At 43.8% G+C, this 18,544-nt stretch overlaps 1 protein-coding gene across 6 annotated transcripts in view; it reads right to left on the reverse strand.

Moving 5' to 3' along the window:
* THOC5 (THO complex 5) overlaps positions 1-18,356 on the reverse strand; it is a 34,791-nt gene extending 16,435 nt beyond the window's left edge. For 2 of the 6 annotated variants that reach the window (XR_004681440.1, XM_035017314.1), the window contains exons 1-12: positions 18,101-18,286; positions 15,622-15,753; positions 13,537-13,680; positions 12,509-12,622; positions 12,269-12,366; positions 9,883-10,029; positions 8,355-8,469; positions 4,121-4,253; positions 3,372-3,404; positions 2,052-2,129; positions 1,335-1,375; positions 999-1,098 (exon numbers count right to left, since the gene is read on the reverse strand). Coding sequence is in view for 5 of the 6 variants with exons in the window: in XM_035017314.1 (XP_034873205.1) it covers positions 999-1,098; positions 1,335-1,375; positions 2,052-2,129; positions 3,372-3,404; positions 4,121-4,253; positions 8,355-8,469; positions 9,883-10,029; positions 12,269-12,366; positions 12,509-12,622; positions 13,537-13,680; positions 15,622-15,717 (1,099 nt within the window). In the remaining variant the exon portion in view is untranslated. Of the gene's footprint in view, positions 1-998; positions 1,099-1,334; positions 1,376-2,051; positions 2,130-3,371; positions 3,405-4,120; positions 4,254-8,354; positions 8,470-9,882; positions 10,030-12,268; positions 12,367-12,508; positions 12,623-13,536; positions 13,681-15,621; positions 15,754-17,226; positions 17,618-18,021; positions 18,074-18,100 lie in introns of those variants that run through there. The other 4 variants (XM_035017315.1, XM_035017317.1, XM_035017318.1 and 1 more) reach the window with 4 other exon arrangements.
* Between the last annotated feature and the right edge of the window lie 188 nt (positions 18,357-18,544).

Consider the following 18,544-nt stretch of genomic DNA (forward strand, 5'->3'; position numbering starts at 1 on the left):
TCTATGGTATTCCTCCCCCAAACCCATAACCTCAGCCTAGTCAGGAGAAAGGACCAGACAAACCCAAATTGAGTCTTTCCACATAATAAACCTTGTCTTCAAAGATGTCAAGGTCATGAAAGACAAGCAAAGACTGAGGAACTATCACTGCCTGGAAGAGACTAAGGGGCAGGACAACTAAATGCAATGGAACCTGGAACAAAGGACATTAGTGGAAAAACCAGGGAAATGTGCATAAATTCTGTAGTTTAGTTAGTAACATTATACCAATAAAATTAACATTGGTTTGGATCACTGTACTGTGGTTAAATGCTGACATTAGGGGAAGCTGGGTGAAGAGCATGAGAGCTCTACTACTGCAACTCTTCTGAGTCTAAAATTATCTCAAAATAACAAATTTAAAAAAAAAAATAAAGAGAGGGCCAGTGTATGGAGTATGTTTCCATTTGTGTAAAAAGTAAAAGAAGGGGATAAATAAACACTTGTATAAAAGTTTCTAAATGCATAGAATAGGTCTAGAAAATACATCAGAAATCTGTCACAATGGTTGTGAGAGGGAAACTTACATGTAACTGTTAACTCTTATACTGCTAGAATGCTTTATCATATGCTTCTTTATCCATACAAAACCAGTTTCAAAACATATATTCTCTACAGAATACAAACCTCTACTTACATTTGTTATATTAAGCACGTTGGTCTTATTACCCAAAACTTGCATACTCTTGCAACTTGTTCTGTGTATCTGACTTAACAAATTCAGAAATTGGTGTAATTTTACCGAGCATCCATTATGTGTCTAGTTTTGTTGCTTTGTTGTTATGGTTAGGACTTAGAGGGGAAAAAAAAAAAAAAAAATCAAACAAACTCCATGCCAAACCATGAGGAAAAACAGAGAAATATGAAATCAGAATCTTTTTTTGGTCAAACAGGGCTTTGGCTTGCTGGATGTTGGGCAACTGGAACTACGGGATCCCCCAGAACAAGGGAAGCCAGACCTTTGCACTTCAGGTCCAGCATGACAGATAATGGGTGCCTCTTCAGCATCTCCTTGCGTTTGTCATCCAACTGAACTCCCAGTGTGGGTCGCCGGCGTTTCTGGATGAAGGAAAATCAAAGCGGGTAAGCACCGGTCATACGCTTTCCCCCTTCCTTCTCCGTATAGGCCAGGGACTGCTGCCTGGGACCTGCTGCTTCAACTATCCCAGCTGCCAGGCCCCCAGCAGCCCTTTCTTTCCAACCTCTTTCTTCTGCTTCTAGGGAGAATAGCACCTGCCAACTAGCAGGCCCAAGTGCGGCTGCGTGGCACACTCATAAGGGGCAACGGCTCTCACCGTGGTCTGTTCCTCCTCAGCATCCGAGTCGCTCTCGTCATCTGCAACCACAAGGACAGTCATCTAGAGGTGAGGGGGCTCCCAATGTTCCCTAACGTGCCTCAACCCATGGGGCATAAAGGGGCCAAGACTGTGTCATTTGTAAATAGGTTTCTTTAGAATACATAATAAATTAATTTGCTCCTGCTTATTTGGTAGAGAAAACGTGGTGATGCGAGAAAATAAAAAAGAGGAATGCGTCATAATTCCCCCCCCATTTCTGAAAGTGCTTTTTAATGTCATCCTATGGACCACAAGCCCCTCCACTGGTAGTGGTAGCAGTAACAGTAATATAAATAACAACAGTAGCAGCAGTTCATATAATTTGAGCAGTCACTATGTGCCCAGAATGATGCTAAGGACTTTGCATGCATGACCTCTCTTAATCCACATGATAATTCTACATGAGCTATTACTATCCTATTCTGACGAGTAAACTGAAGCTCAGAAATGTTAAAGAGCTTTCCCAGGATCAGTAAGCTAGTGAGTGGCAGGGCTGAAATCCATAAGCAGTGCTTTTTCCTATCTACCTTGAGCATTAGGACATTAAAGTCAAGCTCCCTGATACTCAGAACTAGCACAGCTAATTTCCAAAGGCCCAGCACTGCCCCTGGGTGGCGACCCGGTGCCCCTGGAACCAACTATGGAAGACTAGGGGGAGGATCCTGACTACATTACCTTGGGAGTCTTCAGGAGGCTTAAACAGAGCCTTGGCTTCGTCCACACTGCCTTCAATTGCCACAGACAAGGTCTTATCTGTGAGCAAGAAAAAGCTTTGTATGACAGCTGCTGAGGGAAGGAGCTAAGCTATACAAACAGGCTAGCTCTGGGACTGCATTTCTTCTGCCTTTGTCGCAGGTCCTTACTGACTGGGGGATGAGAGGGCAAAAGCTCTTTCTCCAGATGAAGAGGAACACGGTAGGAAACTTAAGTCTTTTTTCCATTGTTTACTCAGAACAACCCAAAGTGCAGACTTTTGGACAAGCACCACCTGAGACTATGGTGAATGCCTCTCTTTTCACGCTTATACCAACGCACAATCCCAACCCAGGGCCTAAAGCCACAAAATACTCTTATGCCAACTGTCTTAAAGGTTCTCATCCAGAACCCATAACTGTCCACATCAGGGAAATGACCTCTCTCATCTATTCTGTACTACACTAAGTATCTGGCTGGCACCACCACATTTAACTGGGAGACAGGACAGTGGATAGGTTGGACCCTGTAGTCTAGTCCCAGATCTGAGTTCCTGCCCCACCAATTCCTAAACACCTGGAAAGTTATGTCACTGCTCTGAGCCCCACTTTCTGCATCAATGAAATCCTGTCTTGACAAATAGTAGCTGCCCAGTTGGGTGGTGAGGACCAAATGAGCTGATGCTTATAATTATAAAATTATTTTTTTCCAATTAATGTTTAACTTTTGCAACAACCCTTTGAGAGCCATACCATTATTATAGTCATGAAATGAGAAAATTAAGGCTCAGAGAAGTTAGATACAATAGCCAGAGTAGCTAAGCTAGGATTCAAGACCAGGTCTATTCAACTTGAGCCCACTGTCTCAAGCACAAATATAAGTGGGCCGGTCCATGCACTGGGACTGACACTTCCCTGGGTCACACCTGGCCTGCCTTTGTGGAACTCCAGAGGTCTGGTGCTGAGAGGTCAAAACAGGCCACCACCCTCTTGCTCCATTCAAAAGGGTATACAGATTACAGATAGTCACAGGAGCCCAAAATGGTTTGCCCAACTGTACTAAGGAGGAACAGCAAACTTCCTCGACCTGGCAGGCCACTGAGATAATACTCCCAGGAGGCTGGCCATTGCTCTGACAGCCCTGCATGAACTAACATACCTCACCCCAAACAAGCTGGATGCCCCCACCAACCACTGGCAAATGCCAAACTATTCTTTTGGGTAACTTAATCCTGAAATTCTACAGTAAAATGGGAAAGGAAACAGGATGGGGTTAAACACAAAAGAAAAGAAAATTACTCACCCTGTCTAGGGGGCTGGGAGGATTTCATATGAGCTGATGATGGAAACAAGAAGGAGAACAAAAGGGAGGGAGAGGACCAGAAGGACCAGGAAAACACAAGAAGAAAGACAGTAATGTGTCGGTGCCCATGGCTGGGAAGAGAGGCATGCACTGGTGCGATACATATCTGTCTGATGCGATGGGGTGAAGAAGAAAAGTTTAGGTGCTGGGTAAAAGCTGCAGGAAGGCAAAGGTTAGGGTCTCCAAAAACTTTTCAAAATCCTAGTGAAGTAAAGGGCTGCCCTTAAGCTTAAAGCAAAGACATCTTCCCACTTGGTAATTCACTATAATGACATGCAGCTTGTTTGGGCTTGGTGAAAGCCTGGGAAAGCTGCCTGGGACCTGTGTTGACCAACTCTTCTCTATGAAGCGGAGCAAGAGGTGCCGATCCACCTGCCAAGCATGCCTTGATGAGGTGAGTGTCTGGGAGCCCAGACAGGCTGCCTGGGCACTGCACTCAACAGCTGACCAGCCAGGCTCATCAAAGATTCAAAGCCATCCATTCGGAAATGCCCACCAGGTTAGTCTAGCCTCAGGCCAGCTGGTCAAAGCAGCCATGCTGGGTGGTGCAGCGGGGGGCAGCATCTGTCACCTGTGGGCTTCTGGCAGGACCAGGGAGCTTTCCTCAGCGGGCAGGGCTTCCAAATGACTCAAACGGCCAAGGCTGCTGCTCCCACAGCCCCTCTTCCCCACCCACCCCCCATACTCACCACAGGCCTGCCCATATGCAGTGGCTTGGACAAAGAGGACATAGAGGGGAGGTGGCAGGTGTCTAGCTGTCTCATATTGCTTGTGAGCCTGGTCGAACGGCATGAACAGGTACTCTTGCACGGGGAGGGAAGCCTGCATGCAACAAAAGAAGGGTTTTTGTTTTCTCTTTTTAGGCAGTCCACATATGAAAAGGTGGCTGCTGAGTGACCATAATAGCTTTTTATTTACTAAAAATACACGATAAGGTAACAAAATAGGTAGACAAAAAGTCAATACAAAAAGATCAATTTATACAAGCAGCAAACAGTAAGAGAATGAACTTATAAAAAGAGCCATTTCCAATAGCATCAAGAAAACATCAACTACCTATTAACTGAAAGGTAGGTAAGCCTCTACACAAAGGTCTGAGAAATGAAAGATCTAAACGAATGGAGATATATACCATGTTAATGGTCTGGAAAACTCAATATTATCTTGAAATCAATTCACCCCAAAGCGATCTACAGATTCAATGCAATCCAAGTCTAAATCCCAGCAGGTAAAAATCGACTAGCTGATTCTAAAATTTATTATGTTAAATGCAAAGGACCAGGGTGCCTGGGTGGCTCAGTTGTATAAGCGTCTGCCTTCGGCTCAGATCATGATCCCGGGGTCCTGGGATTGAGCCCCACATTGGGCTCCCTGTTCAGCGAGGAGCCTGCTTCACCCTCTCTCTCTGCCTCTCCCCCCGCCTGTGCTCTCTCTCTCACACTTGCTCTGTCAAATAAATAAATAAAATCTTAAAAAAAAAAAAGCTACAGTAAATTAGCCAGTATGGTACTGGTGCCTGGATAGATGAATAGACCATTCACAAACCTACACGGACATTTAAGACAAAAGTGGTACAGCAGAGTGGGGAAAGAATGGTCTTTTCAATAAATGACCCAGCTGAATACCAACATGTGAAAAAAAAAGAATCTGACCCTTACCTCACACTAGGTACAAAATTCCCTTCCAGAAAGCCTAGAAATCTAAATGTGAAAACAAACAATAGAGCTTCTATAAGAAAACAAGAGAATATCTCCATGACCTTGGGAACAGAGATAAATTTCTTAACTAGGACACCAAAGCACTAACCATAAAGGAAAACACTAATTAGACCATATAAAAATTAAGAAATCTGCTCATTAAAAGATACCATTATGAGAGTGAAAAAGAAAGTCACAAAATATCTGCAAAAGATTCATCTTCAGAAAAGATGAAGAAGTACAAGCAAAAGACTTAAACATGCCTTTCACAAATGAGGTAATCCAAAAGCTAATAAGCATATAAAAGGGGCTGTGTGCAATATCACTGGTCCTCAGGGAAAAGGAATTTAAAACCATAAGCAATGCCCTCCAGAATGGCTAAAATTAAGAAGACTGACAATATCAAGTGTTGGTGAGGATGTGGAGCAATTAGAACTTTCATATGGTGCGGGCGCCTGGGTGGCTCAGTTGGTTAAGCGACTGCCTTCGGCTCAGGTCATGATCCTGGAGTCCCAGGATCGAGTCCCGCATTGGGCTCCCTGCTCAGCAGGAAGTCTGCTTCTGACCCTCCCCCCTCTCATGCTCTCTCTCTATCTCATTCTCTCTCTCAAATAAATAAATAAAATCTTAAAAAAAAAAAAAAGAACCTTCATATGGTGCTAGGGGAATTTTGTAAATCAGTGCAATCATTTTAGAAAACTGTTTCAGTATGTGCCAAAACGAAATATATGCCTAGCATACTCTACAACCCAGCAATTTCATTCCTAGGAATATATTCAACAGAAATATGTATACAAAGGCACCAAAGGGCAAAGAATGCTCATAGCAGCATTATTCATTAGCCCCAAACTAGAAGAACCCACAATCAAATACTAAGTATCAATGAAAACAAATGAACTCCTGGTGTTCATGACAATACAGACAAATCTCAGTGTTGAGCAAAAGAAGCCAGACTCAAGTGTATATGATTCCGTTTGTGTAAATTCAAAAACGGGCCAAACTAACTTATGATGTTAGAAGTCAAGATAATGGTTACGGGGGGGGGGAGGATACAGTGACTGGAAGGGGAAATAAAATTGCTTCTAAAAAATCAATACTGTTATTTTTCTTGATTTGGGTGCCAGTTACAGAGACGTGTTCACTTGTGAATAATCACTGAGCTATACACTTATGAACTGTATGCTTTTCTATACATAACATTATTCTTTTAAGTGTAATATATGTGCATTGTTTTAAAAAGTTGTATTCGGGGCGCCTGGGTGGCTCAGTCAGTTAAGTATTCAACTCTTGATCTCAGCTCAGGTTGGATCTCAGGGTCATGAGTTCAAGACCTGCACTGGGCTCCACGCTGAGTGTGGCGCCTGCTTAAAAAAAAAAAAAAAAGTTGTATTCAAGTTTTTTTTTGTTGTTTTGTTTCTTTTTTTTAAGATTTTATTTATTTATTTGAGAGAGAGAATGAGAGACAGAGAGCACGAGAGGGAAGAGGGTCAGAGGGAGAAGCAGACCCCCCCGCTGAGCAGGGAGCCTGATGTGGGACTCGATCCCGGGACTCCAGGATCATGACCTGAGCCGAAGGCAGTCGCTTAACCAACTGAGCCACCCAGGCGCCCTATTCAAGTTTATAAAGCAAAAACTCCCAGGGGCACCTGACGGGCTCAATTGGTAGAATATGTGACTCTTGATCTCGGGGTCAATGCCCCACAATGGGCGTAGACTACTTTAAAAACAAAACAAACAAACCTCCCAGTCCCCAAACCCCAAAGTAATTGTTAAAGATTTGGTATGAATAATAACTCTTCCAAGCATACACTGGACTCACACATGTATATATTCATATGGATACTTTATAAACAAAGGTATACAATGAAATAGTACTTTATGTCCTACAACGGGCACTGTTTTGTTTAATTATATGATAAATCTTTATTCTGTCCAATTATTTTATCAGTGTAATGATGTTCTATATTTCCAATACAGCCGTAAGGCTGTGCCATACAAGAATTTATTTAACCTGTACCCTACTTAGGCATGTTTAGAGAGACTGCAGTTAATAGGAAAAATTAAGGCGTGCCTGGGTGGCTCAGTCCATTAAGCGTCCAACTCTTGATTTGGGCTCAGGTCATGATCTCAGGGTCGTGAGATCAAGCCCTGCATTGGGCTCTGCACTGGGAGTAGAGTCTGGGTGTCTCCCTCCATCTGCTCCTCTTCCCACACTCTCTCTCTCAGATAAATAAACAAAATCTTAAAAAAAAAAAAAAAAAAAAAAAAACAGGAAAAATTAAGTACAACCCAAACTTTTAGCTTGTTTTCTTTCTGTCCTATTATGAAGTGCTACTGAGAATATTTGTTAACAATTCTAATTCTAAGCCTAGAGTCAAAGGGAGGAAATGTAGATCTTGCCAAATCCTAGAAAAGGGAATTTTTGATTTCTCTAGGGTCCTTTTGCAAAGTTCCTCCATGTTAACCATTTACTCTACTACATAAAACTATGAAAATTTAGAGGGCTGCCTGGTTGGCTCAGCTGGTAGAGCATGTGACTCTTGATCTCGGGGTCTTGAGTTCATGCCCCATGTTGGGCATAGTGTTTACTTAAAAAAAAAAAAAACGCACAAAGCCTTAAAAAAAAAACAAAACCATAAGGATTTAGAGCAAATCTGGCCTCACAAATAAAAATCAGATCACCTACACAGAAAGACATTACATTTACATTACATTGTAAAGTGGGGACTTTTCCTCTGAAGGTACCGAACAGCTTTCAAATACGAGTGAAGTTCTCTTCAGAGAGAGTACATCTGCTGAACATCTGCCCCCAAGGTGCAGTCAGGGAGTCTAACAGACATCCACAGAAGCAGGCTTAGATGTCTGGAGGCTGTGGGGCTGGTGGAAACCATTCTGGAAGTAAATTAAACCTAGAGTTTGCAAAAGTATTTTACCTGGAAGAAGCTCTGGGAGAAAAAGAAAACATCCCAGGTAAATGTGTGTCTATGTTCCTGAGCCCACACGGCAGCATCTCTTCCACCCAGGACACAATCTTACCATACTGGCTGGGTAGAAACTGCTAACAGGACAATCCTTACACTGGGCTCTGACACCCACTAGGGTAACACACCTGGCAAAACCCAAAGGGATACATGGCTGCTGGAGGCCTCAGGTCAGCAAGGTCTCACTGGGTGCTGAAGGCAAAGCAAAAGGCCAATGTTGGGGAGTATATGGGGGAGAGTCTCACCTGCATGATGCTATTGAGGCGAGGCTGGAGGCTGCTTAGGTACTCCTTCTTCACCTCAATCTCCTTAAGGATCTTCTCCTTGTTGGACAGGCACTCCCGGTACTTCTCTGCCAGCCTATTGGGAAAGGACAGACCACTGTCACTCGAAGCTCCTCAGAGATCTCCCAACACACCTACTGTCACAATCCACCTAATGACAGCAGTCATGATTAACTAATGTTTACCTAGTACTTACTATGTGTCAAGCACTTGGAGAACTCTTTATAAGCATTATTGCATTTAATGCTTATAAAAATCCTGGAAGATAGGGACTCTTCTTTTCCCCAAAGGAAGAAACGAAGGCTTAAGGAGGTAGGTAACTTGCCCAAGGTCATCCAGCTAAAAGCAAGTACAGAGCTGGGCTTTGAATCCATGCCTGTCCGGCTCCAGAGGCTCTGCTCATTAACCACTAGGGAATATCTATGTCATTTCCTGTTCCCTTTCTTACCTCTAAGGTCTAGAGCCAAAACTTTCACAAACATGTGAACCTAGCAACTATAGTACCCAAATGAGGCCCACAGACTGGCCTGAGTGGGACAGGTGGTGATGGATTCTGGACCACAGGAATACAACACTCATGGCTTAGCCTGTGCCAAGGCAAGCCATGTACTGGACAGGGGAGTGATGGGCCAGCCCCATCTGCTAACAACCTGACACCAATTCCATAAGCACCACACTTAGTGCTTATTAAATTCGTAACATAGGCCGAAGGCATAGAATACATTCTATAACAGGAAAAAAAAAAAAAGGAATAAAAACACCTGCTTCTCCAGTGGAAAACAGAGCAAATGTGTCAACCAAAAGCCCTAGAATTAGTACGAAAACGTACCAATATGGGGAAGAAAGTCACTATAACGAAAGGGATGTAGCCATGAAAGATCCAGTATGAAAAATACACTACCCCCTTAAAAAGATCTAGATTAAATTACACAGTGTAGATGTTCTACTTACAATTAATAAATAAAAGATCTTTTATTAGTATGGAAAATTTTTATATGTAAAGGTGCTCCTTGAAGCATAAAATATGATAGCAAAAAAGTGGTAACTAAAAGTCCAATCCAACAGAGGACAGATTATGTGAATTGCAATTTGTCTATACACAGGAATGCCGTGCAGAACCTTCTAAAATAATGTCTGCAAACCTTTAAAGTACCACAGGGACAGTCTTAGAGGCAGAGGAAAAAGTAAAAGAAAAAAATTAAATTTACAATACAAAAGGTATTTAGGTCTCAGGTGTTAAAATTTTAAAGAAAAAGTTACTCCAATTTTCTTTTAACAGCCATAAGCAATTCCAGCCCCACCCATAATGCTGTTGGTCAAGTTTGAATTATCAGGTGTGAATTAATCACAAAATGGGATTTGGTCTTAAACCATTCTACTGGTTCCAGAACTTTGCTGTATGATTGTGGATCGTGCATGACAAAGCACTGTCCTCATGGTTAAAGGTCTGTGTCTGCACAGGCTAACAAGGTCAGGAAAGATACACAACCTTTTCCGCTGTTCCAGCTCCCAGTCCAGACGTGCAAGGGTTTGCTGGTGAGGGTCTCCCATGGTGACTTCAGCCTTGCTAATATCTGGAGGAGCCTCCTTATAAAATTCCTCTAAACTGACCAGATCAATTTCTTCATGCTTTGACCTACAGGGAAAAACTAGATGTCAAGTTGCTGTTCTCAGGATCCCAAACCGTGGATTAAGTGGGCCCACAGTTCCCTCCATGTATGCTTACTTAGCCCTGCTCTACAACTACCCAGGAACCTGGAATCCAGTCTTCTCAGCAAATGCTCATTAGTAAATGTTTCATTTTGAAGAGAGGTAGTTGGTGACATACCATAGGATCCTTATCGATGCTATCCAACCTTTTTATCCATGAATTAGCTGAAGACCTGGAAGGGATGCTTTTCAAATTTACAGATGTCTCAAATTTACAGATGTCTCCAAGCTTAGCAAAAGAGGTAACTGAAAAAGTCAATAAAAACACTACAGTCTAGACCTAGGCTGCCAGGTTGAAACCAAGAATTGGAAACAGGAAAAAAAAGTAACGGTCTGCACGGAACTTCAAAATATTAACTGCATGAGCATGGGATGGGGAAAAGCCAGCATAATGATCTAGAGGCTTCATCTGTTGAATACATAGTGACTCCCAAGAAAAGAAACCCAATTCTTTTTCCTGTGTTAACATAGTAGTGCACAAGTTGTGGACAAATGATGGTAATAACAGCAGCTACCAGGTATTAAGTGCCTACTGTATGCCAGCCTCACCTCACTTATTTCTCACGCTAATTCACCAAATGGGGATTTCTATCTCCATATCTCAAATGAGATGGAGACTTCCACAGTTGAGGAACTTGCCCAAGGTCACACAGCTAGTGAGTGGCAGAGCTGGGATTTGAATCCAGGCTGTCTGACCAGGGCCAAGGGTGGTCACCCGCCTCTCCATAGGCCAGGGTTCTATTGTATTCTGCATTTGTCAGCTTTTATCTGAGTGATAGTTATAGCTTGGGGCATCACTTCTTTTGTTTTTAATACCTTTTTAAGTAGTTTAAGATACACAGGAACTTTCGGAAATAGTACTTAGAGTTTATTTCCTCTGTGTATCCTTCCCCTCGGTTCCTCCAGTGATAGTATCTACACATAGTACATTGTCAAAACCAGGAAACTGACAATGACACAATACTATTAACTCAGGTACAAACCTGATACAGATCTCACCTCTATTAGTATTTAACTATTATGACATGATGAATTTGTAAAGCAGATAAAGATACCTTTCAAAAATCAGCATAATTATCAAAAATACACCAGACTCAATGACTGATATGCCCCTCTCATCCCAAGTTTATTACAAATAAAACCTGCCTCGGGGGCCTGGGTGGCTCAAACAGCTAAGCGTCTGCCTTCAGCTCAGGTCACGATCTCAAGGTCCTGGAATCAAGTTCCGCATCGGGCTCCTTGATCAGCAGGGAGTCTGCTTCTCCCTCTTCCTCTGCTCCTCCCCCCACCCCCCCACTCGTGCGTGTTCTCTTTTTTAAGATTTTATTTATTTATTTGACAGAGAGAGAGAGCGCACGAGTAGGCAGAGCAGCAGGCAGAGGGAAAGGGAGAAAGCAGGCTCTCCGCTGAGCAGGGAGACCGACTCAGGGCTCGATCCCAGGACCCTGGGACCATGACCTGAGCCGAAGGCAGCTGCTTAACCGACTAAGCCACCCAGGCGCCCCTCTCTCTCAAAAACAAAACAAAACAAAAAACAAAACCAAAAACCAAACAACAACAACAAAACACCTGCCTCTTCTCAGTCTGTACAAGTAGGTCTTACCAAGCAAGAATACATTCCCTTCTCTTCCTCTGTCTACTTCTTTCTTCCTTCTCATCTCTCAGCTTGGATTTGCTAAGAGGCATTACATTTTAAGATGGACACTGAAAGACTACAGTTTGTTCACCCAAAGGCAGCTAAGTGGCAAGAAGTTCAGCTTCCAAAGAATAAAATCCAGTTGCAAAAATGAATGGCTGCAACTTTAGAGAGGAAAAACTGGGCCAAAAGGTTAAGATTTGACTGGAAGGGAATTGCTCCCATGCAAGGTGCCCAGGAATCAAACTGGTAATGTAAAGGCCCTTGCTAGAGAAAAACTGCTTTTGACCAGGTGCAGAGCTCAAAATTTAAAGAAGTCAGACAGGCTTCTGAGGTTCTTTGTGTAGCCTGAAAACACTGCTTCCAATTCTCCCACTCAAAGTGATCTATTCACCTTCATCCCAGATCCTGCAGTCTCCAAGCCCATCTGATTTTTTTTTTTTTTTAGGAGCCTAACTCACACTGAACTATGTAGGAAAAAGCAGTCAGCAACACACTATTTTGCCAAAGGCTGTTCTCCAAAACTCACTTAAACTCCAGACATTTGGTGATCTCTTTCTGCAGGTGCATCACCTCATACAACAGGTTCTGCAGCTGCAGGTGATAGGCGTCTACTTTCTGCTTGGCCTGAAAGGAGGACAAGGTCAGAGGTGAGTGGGGCAAGTCAGGTCAGACAGAGCAGAAGCAAATGCAGGGAAGAGGTAAAAGGGATTAAGAAGGGAATGTGGGGAAGAGTTGGAGAAGGAGGATTAAACTTCTCAATTTCTACCTCATGGGTCTGATCTCTTCCTTTCTTCAACCTGATGTGGGCTAATCGATTAAGCTTCTTTAGAGTCATGAAATGCACACAGCTCTGGATCCTCCGATCTTCTATCTCAACTGCCTGCAGGCAAAGAAAACCGGTAAAGATCTTGTCAACAGGTGCTGCTGGCTCAGCTTCCTTCAGCCCCTCACTGCTGACCCATCCCCAACCACAACCAAAAACAAATACTGGAAGGAGCTCAGAACCAAGAGACATGTCAGTGGGAAATGGAAGAATGACTGTAGAAGGAAAATGCTTACAGTTCCCAGGCAAAAAACAAAACAAAACAATTTCTACTTGGATTGAAGTAACAGGGATTGAAGATGGAGCAAGTGCAGGCAATGCACAATTAATATCTGTCCCTACGTACTGTATACAGAGATCCTAACGATAGCAACACCCTGCCATACAATTAAATCTCTGTGAATAACATTACAGAATGACTTAAATGAAAATGGCAGAATTACAGCTGTAAAGCTTGGCTACAGTAAAATACAATGTAATAATCATACCAATATTGGATAGTATAAGCACAAGTAAGTGAGATTCTTGGAAATACATAGGTTTTGTTTTTAGTCACTGTTTAGTTCCTTTGTCCCAAAGTCTGGTTCATTCATTTAAAGTTATAAGTTCATTTCTGGTCTCTATGACATACTTGTACATGTTCATCCTTAAAACAACAAAGGAATTTACACGTATCATCATTTCTCAAAACCTAGCAAAATGCCTAGCATGTAATATCAGTTAGATGAATTATCAAATTACAGTTATGAGAAAAATTGTCCTATACTTTTGTTACTGTAATTGGTGGTTGGGTGGTGATGACATGTTCCCATAGGTTAATGGGCACATCTCTGGAGCTCCCAGACTCCAACCACCTGATCATGGCTAGGACAGAAGACCAAGATGAGGAAGGGCTCTGATGGGTGCAAAACAAGTCCATCCATGCAAACCCACCAGGTTCATGTCTGCCCAATCCCAGTCCCACTCCTTACCACATCCTTGCCTCCTCTGCTCTTCAGGTCCTGGATCTCAGCCATGAGCCTCTGTAACTCCTGGCATGTGTACTTGTACAGTTCATAGTCTCTGCCAGGATCCCGCAGGTCCACTTCAGCCTCCTCACTGTAGTATTTACCTTCCTGTGGAGGCAAGGATACAGGCTTTGGGTGGGGAATAAGAGTCTCCCTGTTGGGACCAGGGACACTGGGCTGAAATCAGTAACAATGAAACCCCAAATCAGGTCTCTAAAAAATCTGGTCCTCAAATCAAATGTTTTTCTTCTTTTCAAAATGGAAAAGAATTCATTCTTCTTTTCTTCTTTCTAATTATAAAGTAATGAATGCTTGGTGTCAGAGACTCAGAACATAGAAGTATCAAAAACAAAATGAAAAGTTGCCTGTAATCTCACCTCCCATCCTGAAATAACTATTTTTAATACTGTGGATAAACACAAATTTTATTTTTAAACAAAATGGAATCATACTGTCCATGCTAATTTTTGCAATTTCTCATCCCAATAAATTTAAAAACCCGTCACAATGGCTACGTGATAATCCACTACATCAATGAACCAGGATTCATTTAACTAAATTCCTACTGATGAGTGTTTAGATGGTCAAATCAAGCTTTAGCAGAGGCTAAAATATCATAATTGGTCACTTAGCCTTTGGAGTGAACGGAACACATTTCTTGAAGAGAGTCCACTATAGTTAATAATACTGCATTGCATATTTAAAAGTCGCTAAGATAGTAGGTCTTAAAAGTTATCATAACAGGGGTGCCTGAGTGGCTCAGTGAGTTAAGTGTCCAACTCCTGATTTCAGCTCAGGTCTTAATCTCAGGGTTGTGAGTTCAAGCCCCATGTCAGGCTCCATACTAGGTGTGGAGCCTACTTAATTAAAAAAAAAAAAGTTCTTATCAGAGGAAATAAAAATTTTAACTACACACGGGATGGATGTTAACTAGATTTTTGTGGTGATCATTTCATAATATATACAGATACCAAATGTTGTGCACCTTAAATTAATATAACGTTATATGTCAATTACATCCCAATAAAAAAAGAACCAGTGCCTGCAATGTGTAAGGTTTTTTGTTAATCTAGATTTCCTAAATCTGAGGAAAACATCATTTTCTACTTAAATTTAAGCTCTTATGTTTCTCTATTCTAGCTTTTTTTTTTTCTTTTTAAAGATTTTATTTATTTATTTGACAGAGAGAGGTGGCAAGAGCAGGAACACAAGCAGGGGGAGTGGGAGAGGGAGAAGGAGGCCTCCCACAGACCAGGGAGCCCAATGCGGGGCTCAATCCCAGGACCCTGGGATCATGACCTGAGCCAAAGGCAGACGCTTAACAACTAAGCCACCCAGGCGCCCCTCTATTCTAGCTTTAAAAAAAAAAAAAAGTAGGGTGCTTGGGTAGCTCAGTCAGTTAAGCATCTGCCTTCAGCTCAGGTCATGATCCCCAGGTCCTGGGACAGAGCCCTGCATCAGGGAGCCTGCTTCTCCCTCTCCCTCTGCCCCTCCCCTCATTTGTGCTTGCTCTCTCTCAAATAAATAAATAAAATCTTAAAAATAAATAAATAAAAAATAAAGTAACCAAACAATCAAAACAATTAAGTCATCAATTAGCTTGACAGATTCAAGAACAGAGAAACAGTAAAAGGAAGAACCTGCTGACCACATGAGCTCTCAGGCCACAGAAGAGATTCTGTGGGGATGTCGTTCTGATACTATCTCAGTAGCAGACCAGGGATGCCACATCTCCAATCACTGGTGGTGTGCTGCAGAAACTGGCTTCTTCTGACCATCAGGAAAAATGGAGACCTACACCATACTAGAACACAGTCTCTATTCAGGCACTATTTATGTCTAACATAGGCTTGTTGGTTCTTGGGATGCTGCAGCTAAACCAGATGTAAATACTCAGGTTTGTAGAACCAAGGGAAGTCCAGGCACCTGGTCAAGCAGAGGCCACCTGGGAGGTTGTCCCTGTGACCCTCAGCTGCTGCAAAGTCACAGCTAGGTGCTTGGTCAAGAGCTGTAATTTCTCAGCAATGTGGCAGCCCTGGCTGATCTCACCTGCTCTGTGTCAGAACGGTTACGCTTCCCTTCAGCTGGAGCTCCATCACTTCGGATCACTTTGGGCTTCCGTTTTTTGCTTGATTCTGATGACATGGTTGTTTGGTGAGGTCAGGAGGAAAAAGCAGAGACCTGTTAAGAGGAGGAAACTTTTAAGATTTTTCAGAGTTGGGGGCGCCTGGGTGGTTCAGTCGGTTAAGTGTTGGCCTTCGGCTCAGGTCATGATCCCAGGGTCCTGGGATCGAGACCCACATGGGGCTCCCTGTTCTGTGGGGAGACTGCTTCTCCCTCTCCCACTCCCCCTGCTTGTGTTCCCTCTCTCACTGTGTCTCTCTCTGTCAAACAGACAAAATCTTCAAAAAAAAAAAAAAAGATTTTTCAGAGTTGGAATTGGGAGATGTTCCTGGAGTCAGAATACTGAAGTCTAACTAGTAGTTCTGGCCACTTATACCCTTGTTAACTCAAAAAAAATGTCACTCAACCCTCTAAAGCCTCATTTTAATCCTCTGTAAAAGTGGGGAGGGGTGCCTGGGTGTCCCAGTCAGTTAAGCCGCTGCCTTCGGCTCCGGTCATGATCCCATGATCCCAGAGTCCTGGGATCCAGCCCTTTGTTGGGCTCCCTGCTCAGCGAGGAGACTGCTTCTTCCTCTACCCCCTGCTCGTACTCTCTCCCTCTCTCTCAAATGAATAAAATCTTTAAAAAAATAAAAAGAGGGAATGAGGCGCCTGGGTGGCTCATTGGTTAAGCGGCTGACTCTTGATCTCAGCCAGGTCTTGATCTCAGGGTTGTGAGTTCAAGCCCTGCATCGGGCTCTGTGCTAGGTGTGGAGCCTGCTCAAGATTCTCTCTCCCTCTGCTCTGCCGCACTCCACCCCCCACCCCGCGCACCGTGAGCACACTCTCTAAGGGGGGAATCAGCCCTCAGCCTGTCCAAAAAAAACTCATCTTTTCCAGCTCCACCTCCTTTAAAGGCACCACAACCACATCCCTGACTAAACTCAGCCTCGCATATATACCCGTTCCCAATATTATTGATTGATCACTGCATGCTGGACCTGATCTAAGCACTTTAAGGGTATGTTCTCACTAGATCCTTATAAGAAACCTTCCAGATAAGAACAAGTACCATTTTATGGATGAGAACATTGAGGTTCAGAAAGGTGAATGAGGTGCCGAAGGTCACACAGAATATGCTAAAGCTTGGGTCCATCTGATGCCACATCAGTGCTCTTGACAACTACATTATTGTGATACCAGTGTGTCTTGCTACCATCTCACTTGGCAATGCCATCAACTCTTTGGTTGGTCCTAAAATTTAAAAAAATAGAACCTACATTTCATGGGACTCGAGTCACAAAGCATCCTCCCTCTGCTACCTCTCCTGGCTGTCACCACAGCCCTGAGGTGGACAGCACCACCCCCTCACCACAACAAATCTGTCACCAACAATTACTGAAGGAACTAACAGCTCATGGTAGTGAGTCAGAGAAGTCCTGAGTTGGAGTCTCCACTCTACTATTTTACTGCTATGAATCCTGGGACAAGTTGCTTCACTGTTCTCTGGGCCTGCTTCCTCACAGATCAAATGAGACTAACAGTCCCTACCTCAGGGGTTGCTGTGGACATTGACACAGGAGGCACTCCGCTGGTGAAGGTGATGGAGATGACCTAGGACTGGGGCTTTAGATGGTACATGGATGATCTGAAATAATGTTGAACACCTAAGGAGAGTTAATCCCCTTTCAATTCTTTTTAGAAACTTCTGATTGCTTCAAGGAGAACATCTCATTTCCCTAGTTTGTCTTTAACATCTGTGAACACCAGTGTTCCTTTGTTAACAAAAGGACTCTGTCTCAGAGCCTTAGACAATGAAATCTAGCCAGAGTTAAGAATGTTTTCATGTTAAATATATTAGTTCTTATCACTATCTTCTACATAGGACAAGTCTCCATTCAGGGGAGAGACTTAAAATTTTCTCTTAAAGAAAATTTACGTTTAAGAAGTAAAAGGTGACTCGATTAAAAACCTTTAGCAAAGGGGCGCCTGGGTGGCTCAGTTATTAAGCATCTGCCTTTGGCTCAGGTCATGATCCCAGAGTCCTGGGATCAAGCCGCATCGGGCTCCCTGCTCAGTGGGAAGCCTGCTTCTCCCTCTCCCACTCCCCCTGCTTGTGTTCCCTCTCTCGCTGTGTCTCTCTCTGTCAAATAAATAAATAAAATCTTAAAAAAAAAAAAAAAAAACCTTTAGCAAAGTCTTAAACAGTAAATTGGGTACAACCCACAAAGTTGGGACACGAAAGGCTGAAATGTGGGAAATCCTGACTTCGGAAACCCAGTAAAGACAGCCTGGCACACTGGCACACGTAAGCACACAATAAATGTGAGCTATTATCACCACCACCTTCGACATCGACATCATCGTCGTCACCTAGAGGCTACCATGTGGGACCCGACGCTGCTGCAGCCAACATCATTTTCACCTGAAGAGACTGAGCGCGCGGCGCCGAGCGGCTGGGGACCCCGGAGAGTGAGCACGGAGAACTCGGGTCGACCCCCAGCCTGGGGACGCCCTCCCGGAGGTCTGCACCTCGGTCCCCGAGCGCCCAGCCCCGCCCCTCCGACCAGCCCCGCTGTCCCGGCGACCTCCTCACCGCTCCGACCCCGAACCGGTCGCGGCAACCTAGCCACTTCCGGCGGCGGGGAGACGTATTCCCGCACACCATAGAGAAGCGGAAGGAAAGAGCGGCTGGCCGGAAGCGAGGCGCGGAGGCCGGAAGCGAAGCGCAGAGGTCCGGGATGGCAGCGGGCGCGTGGAGCAAGTGGCGACTGGGCGGCGTGGGAGCAGCGGCCGCGGCTCTGGGGTTGTCAGGGCGAGAACCAGCAGCCAACACCCTCACGCTGCCCTCCAAAACCAGGAAACCGAG

This window comes from Mirounga leonina, unplaced genomic scaffold, assembly GCF_011800145.1.
Source record: "Mirounga leonina isolate KUSES-001 unplaced genomic scaffold, KU_Mleo_1.0 Mir_171, whole genome shotgun sequence".
NCBI classification, from domain to species: Eukaryota; Metazoa; Chordata; class Mammalia; order Carnivora; family Phocidae; genus Mirounga; species Mirounga leonina.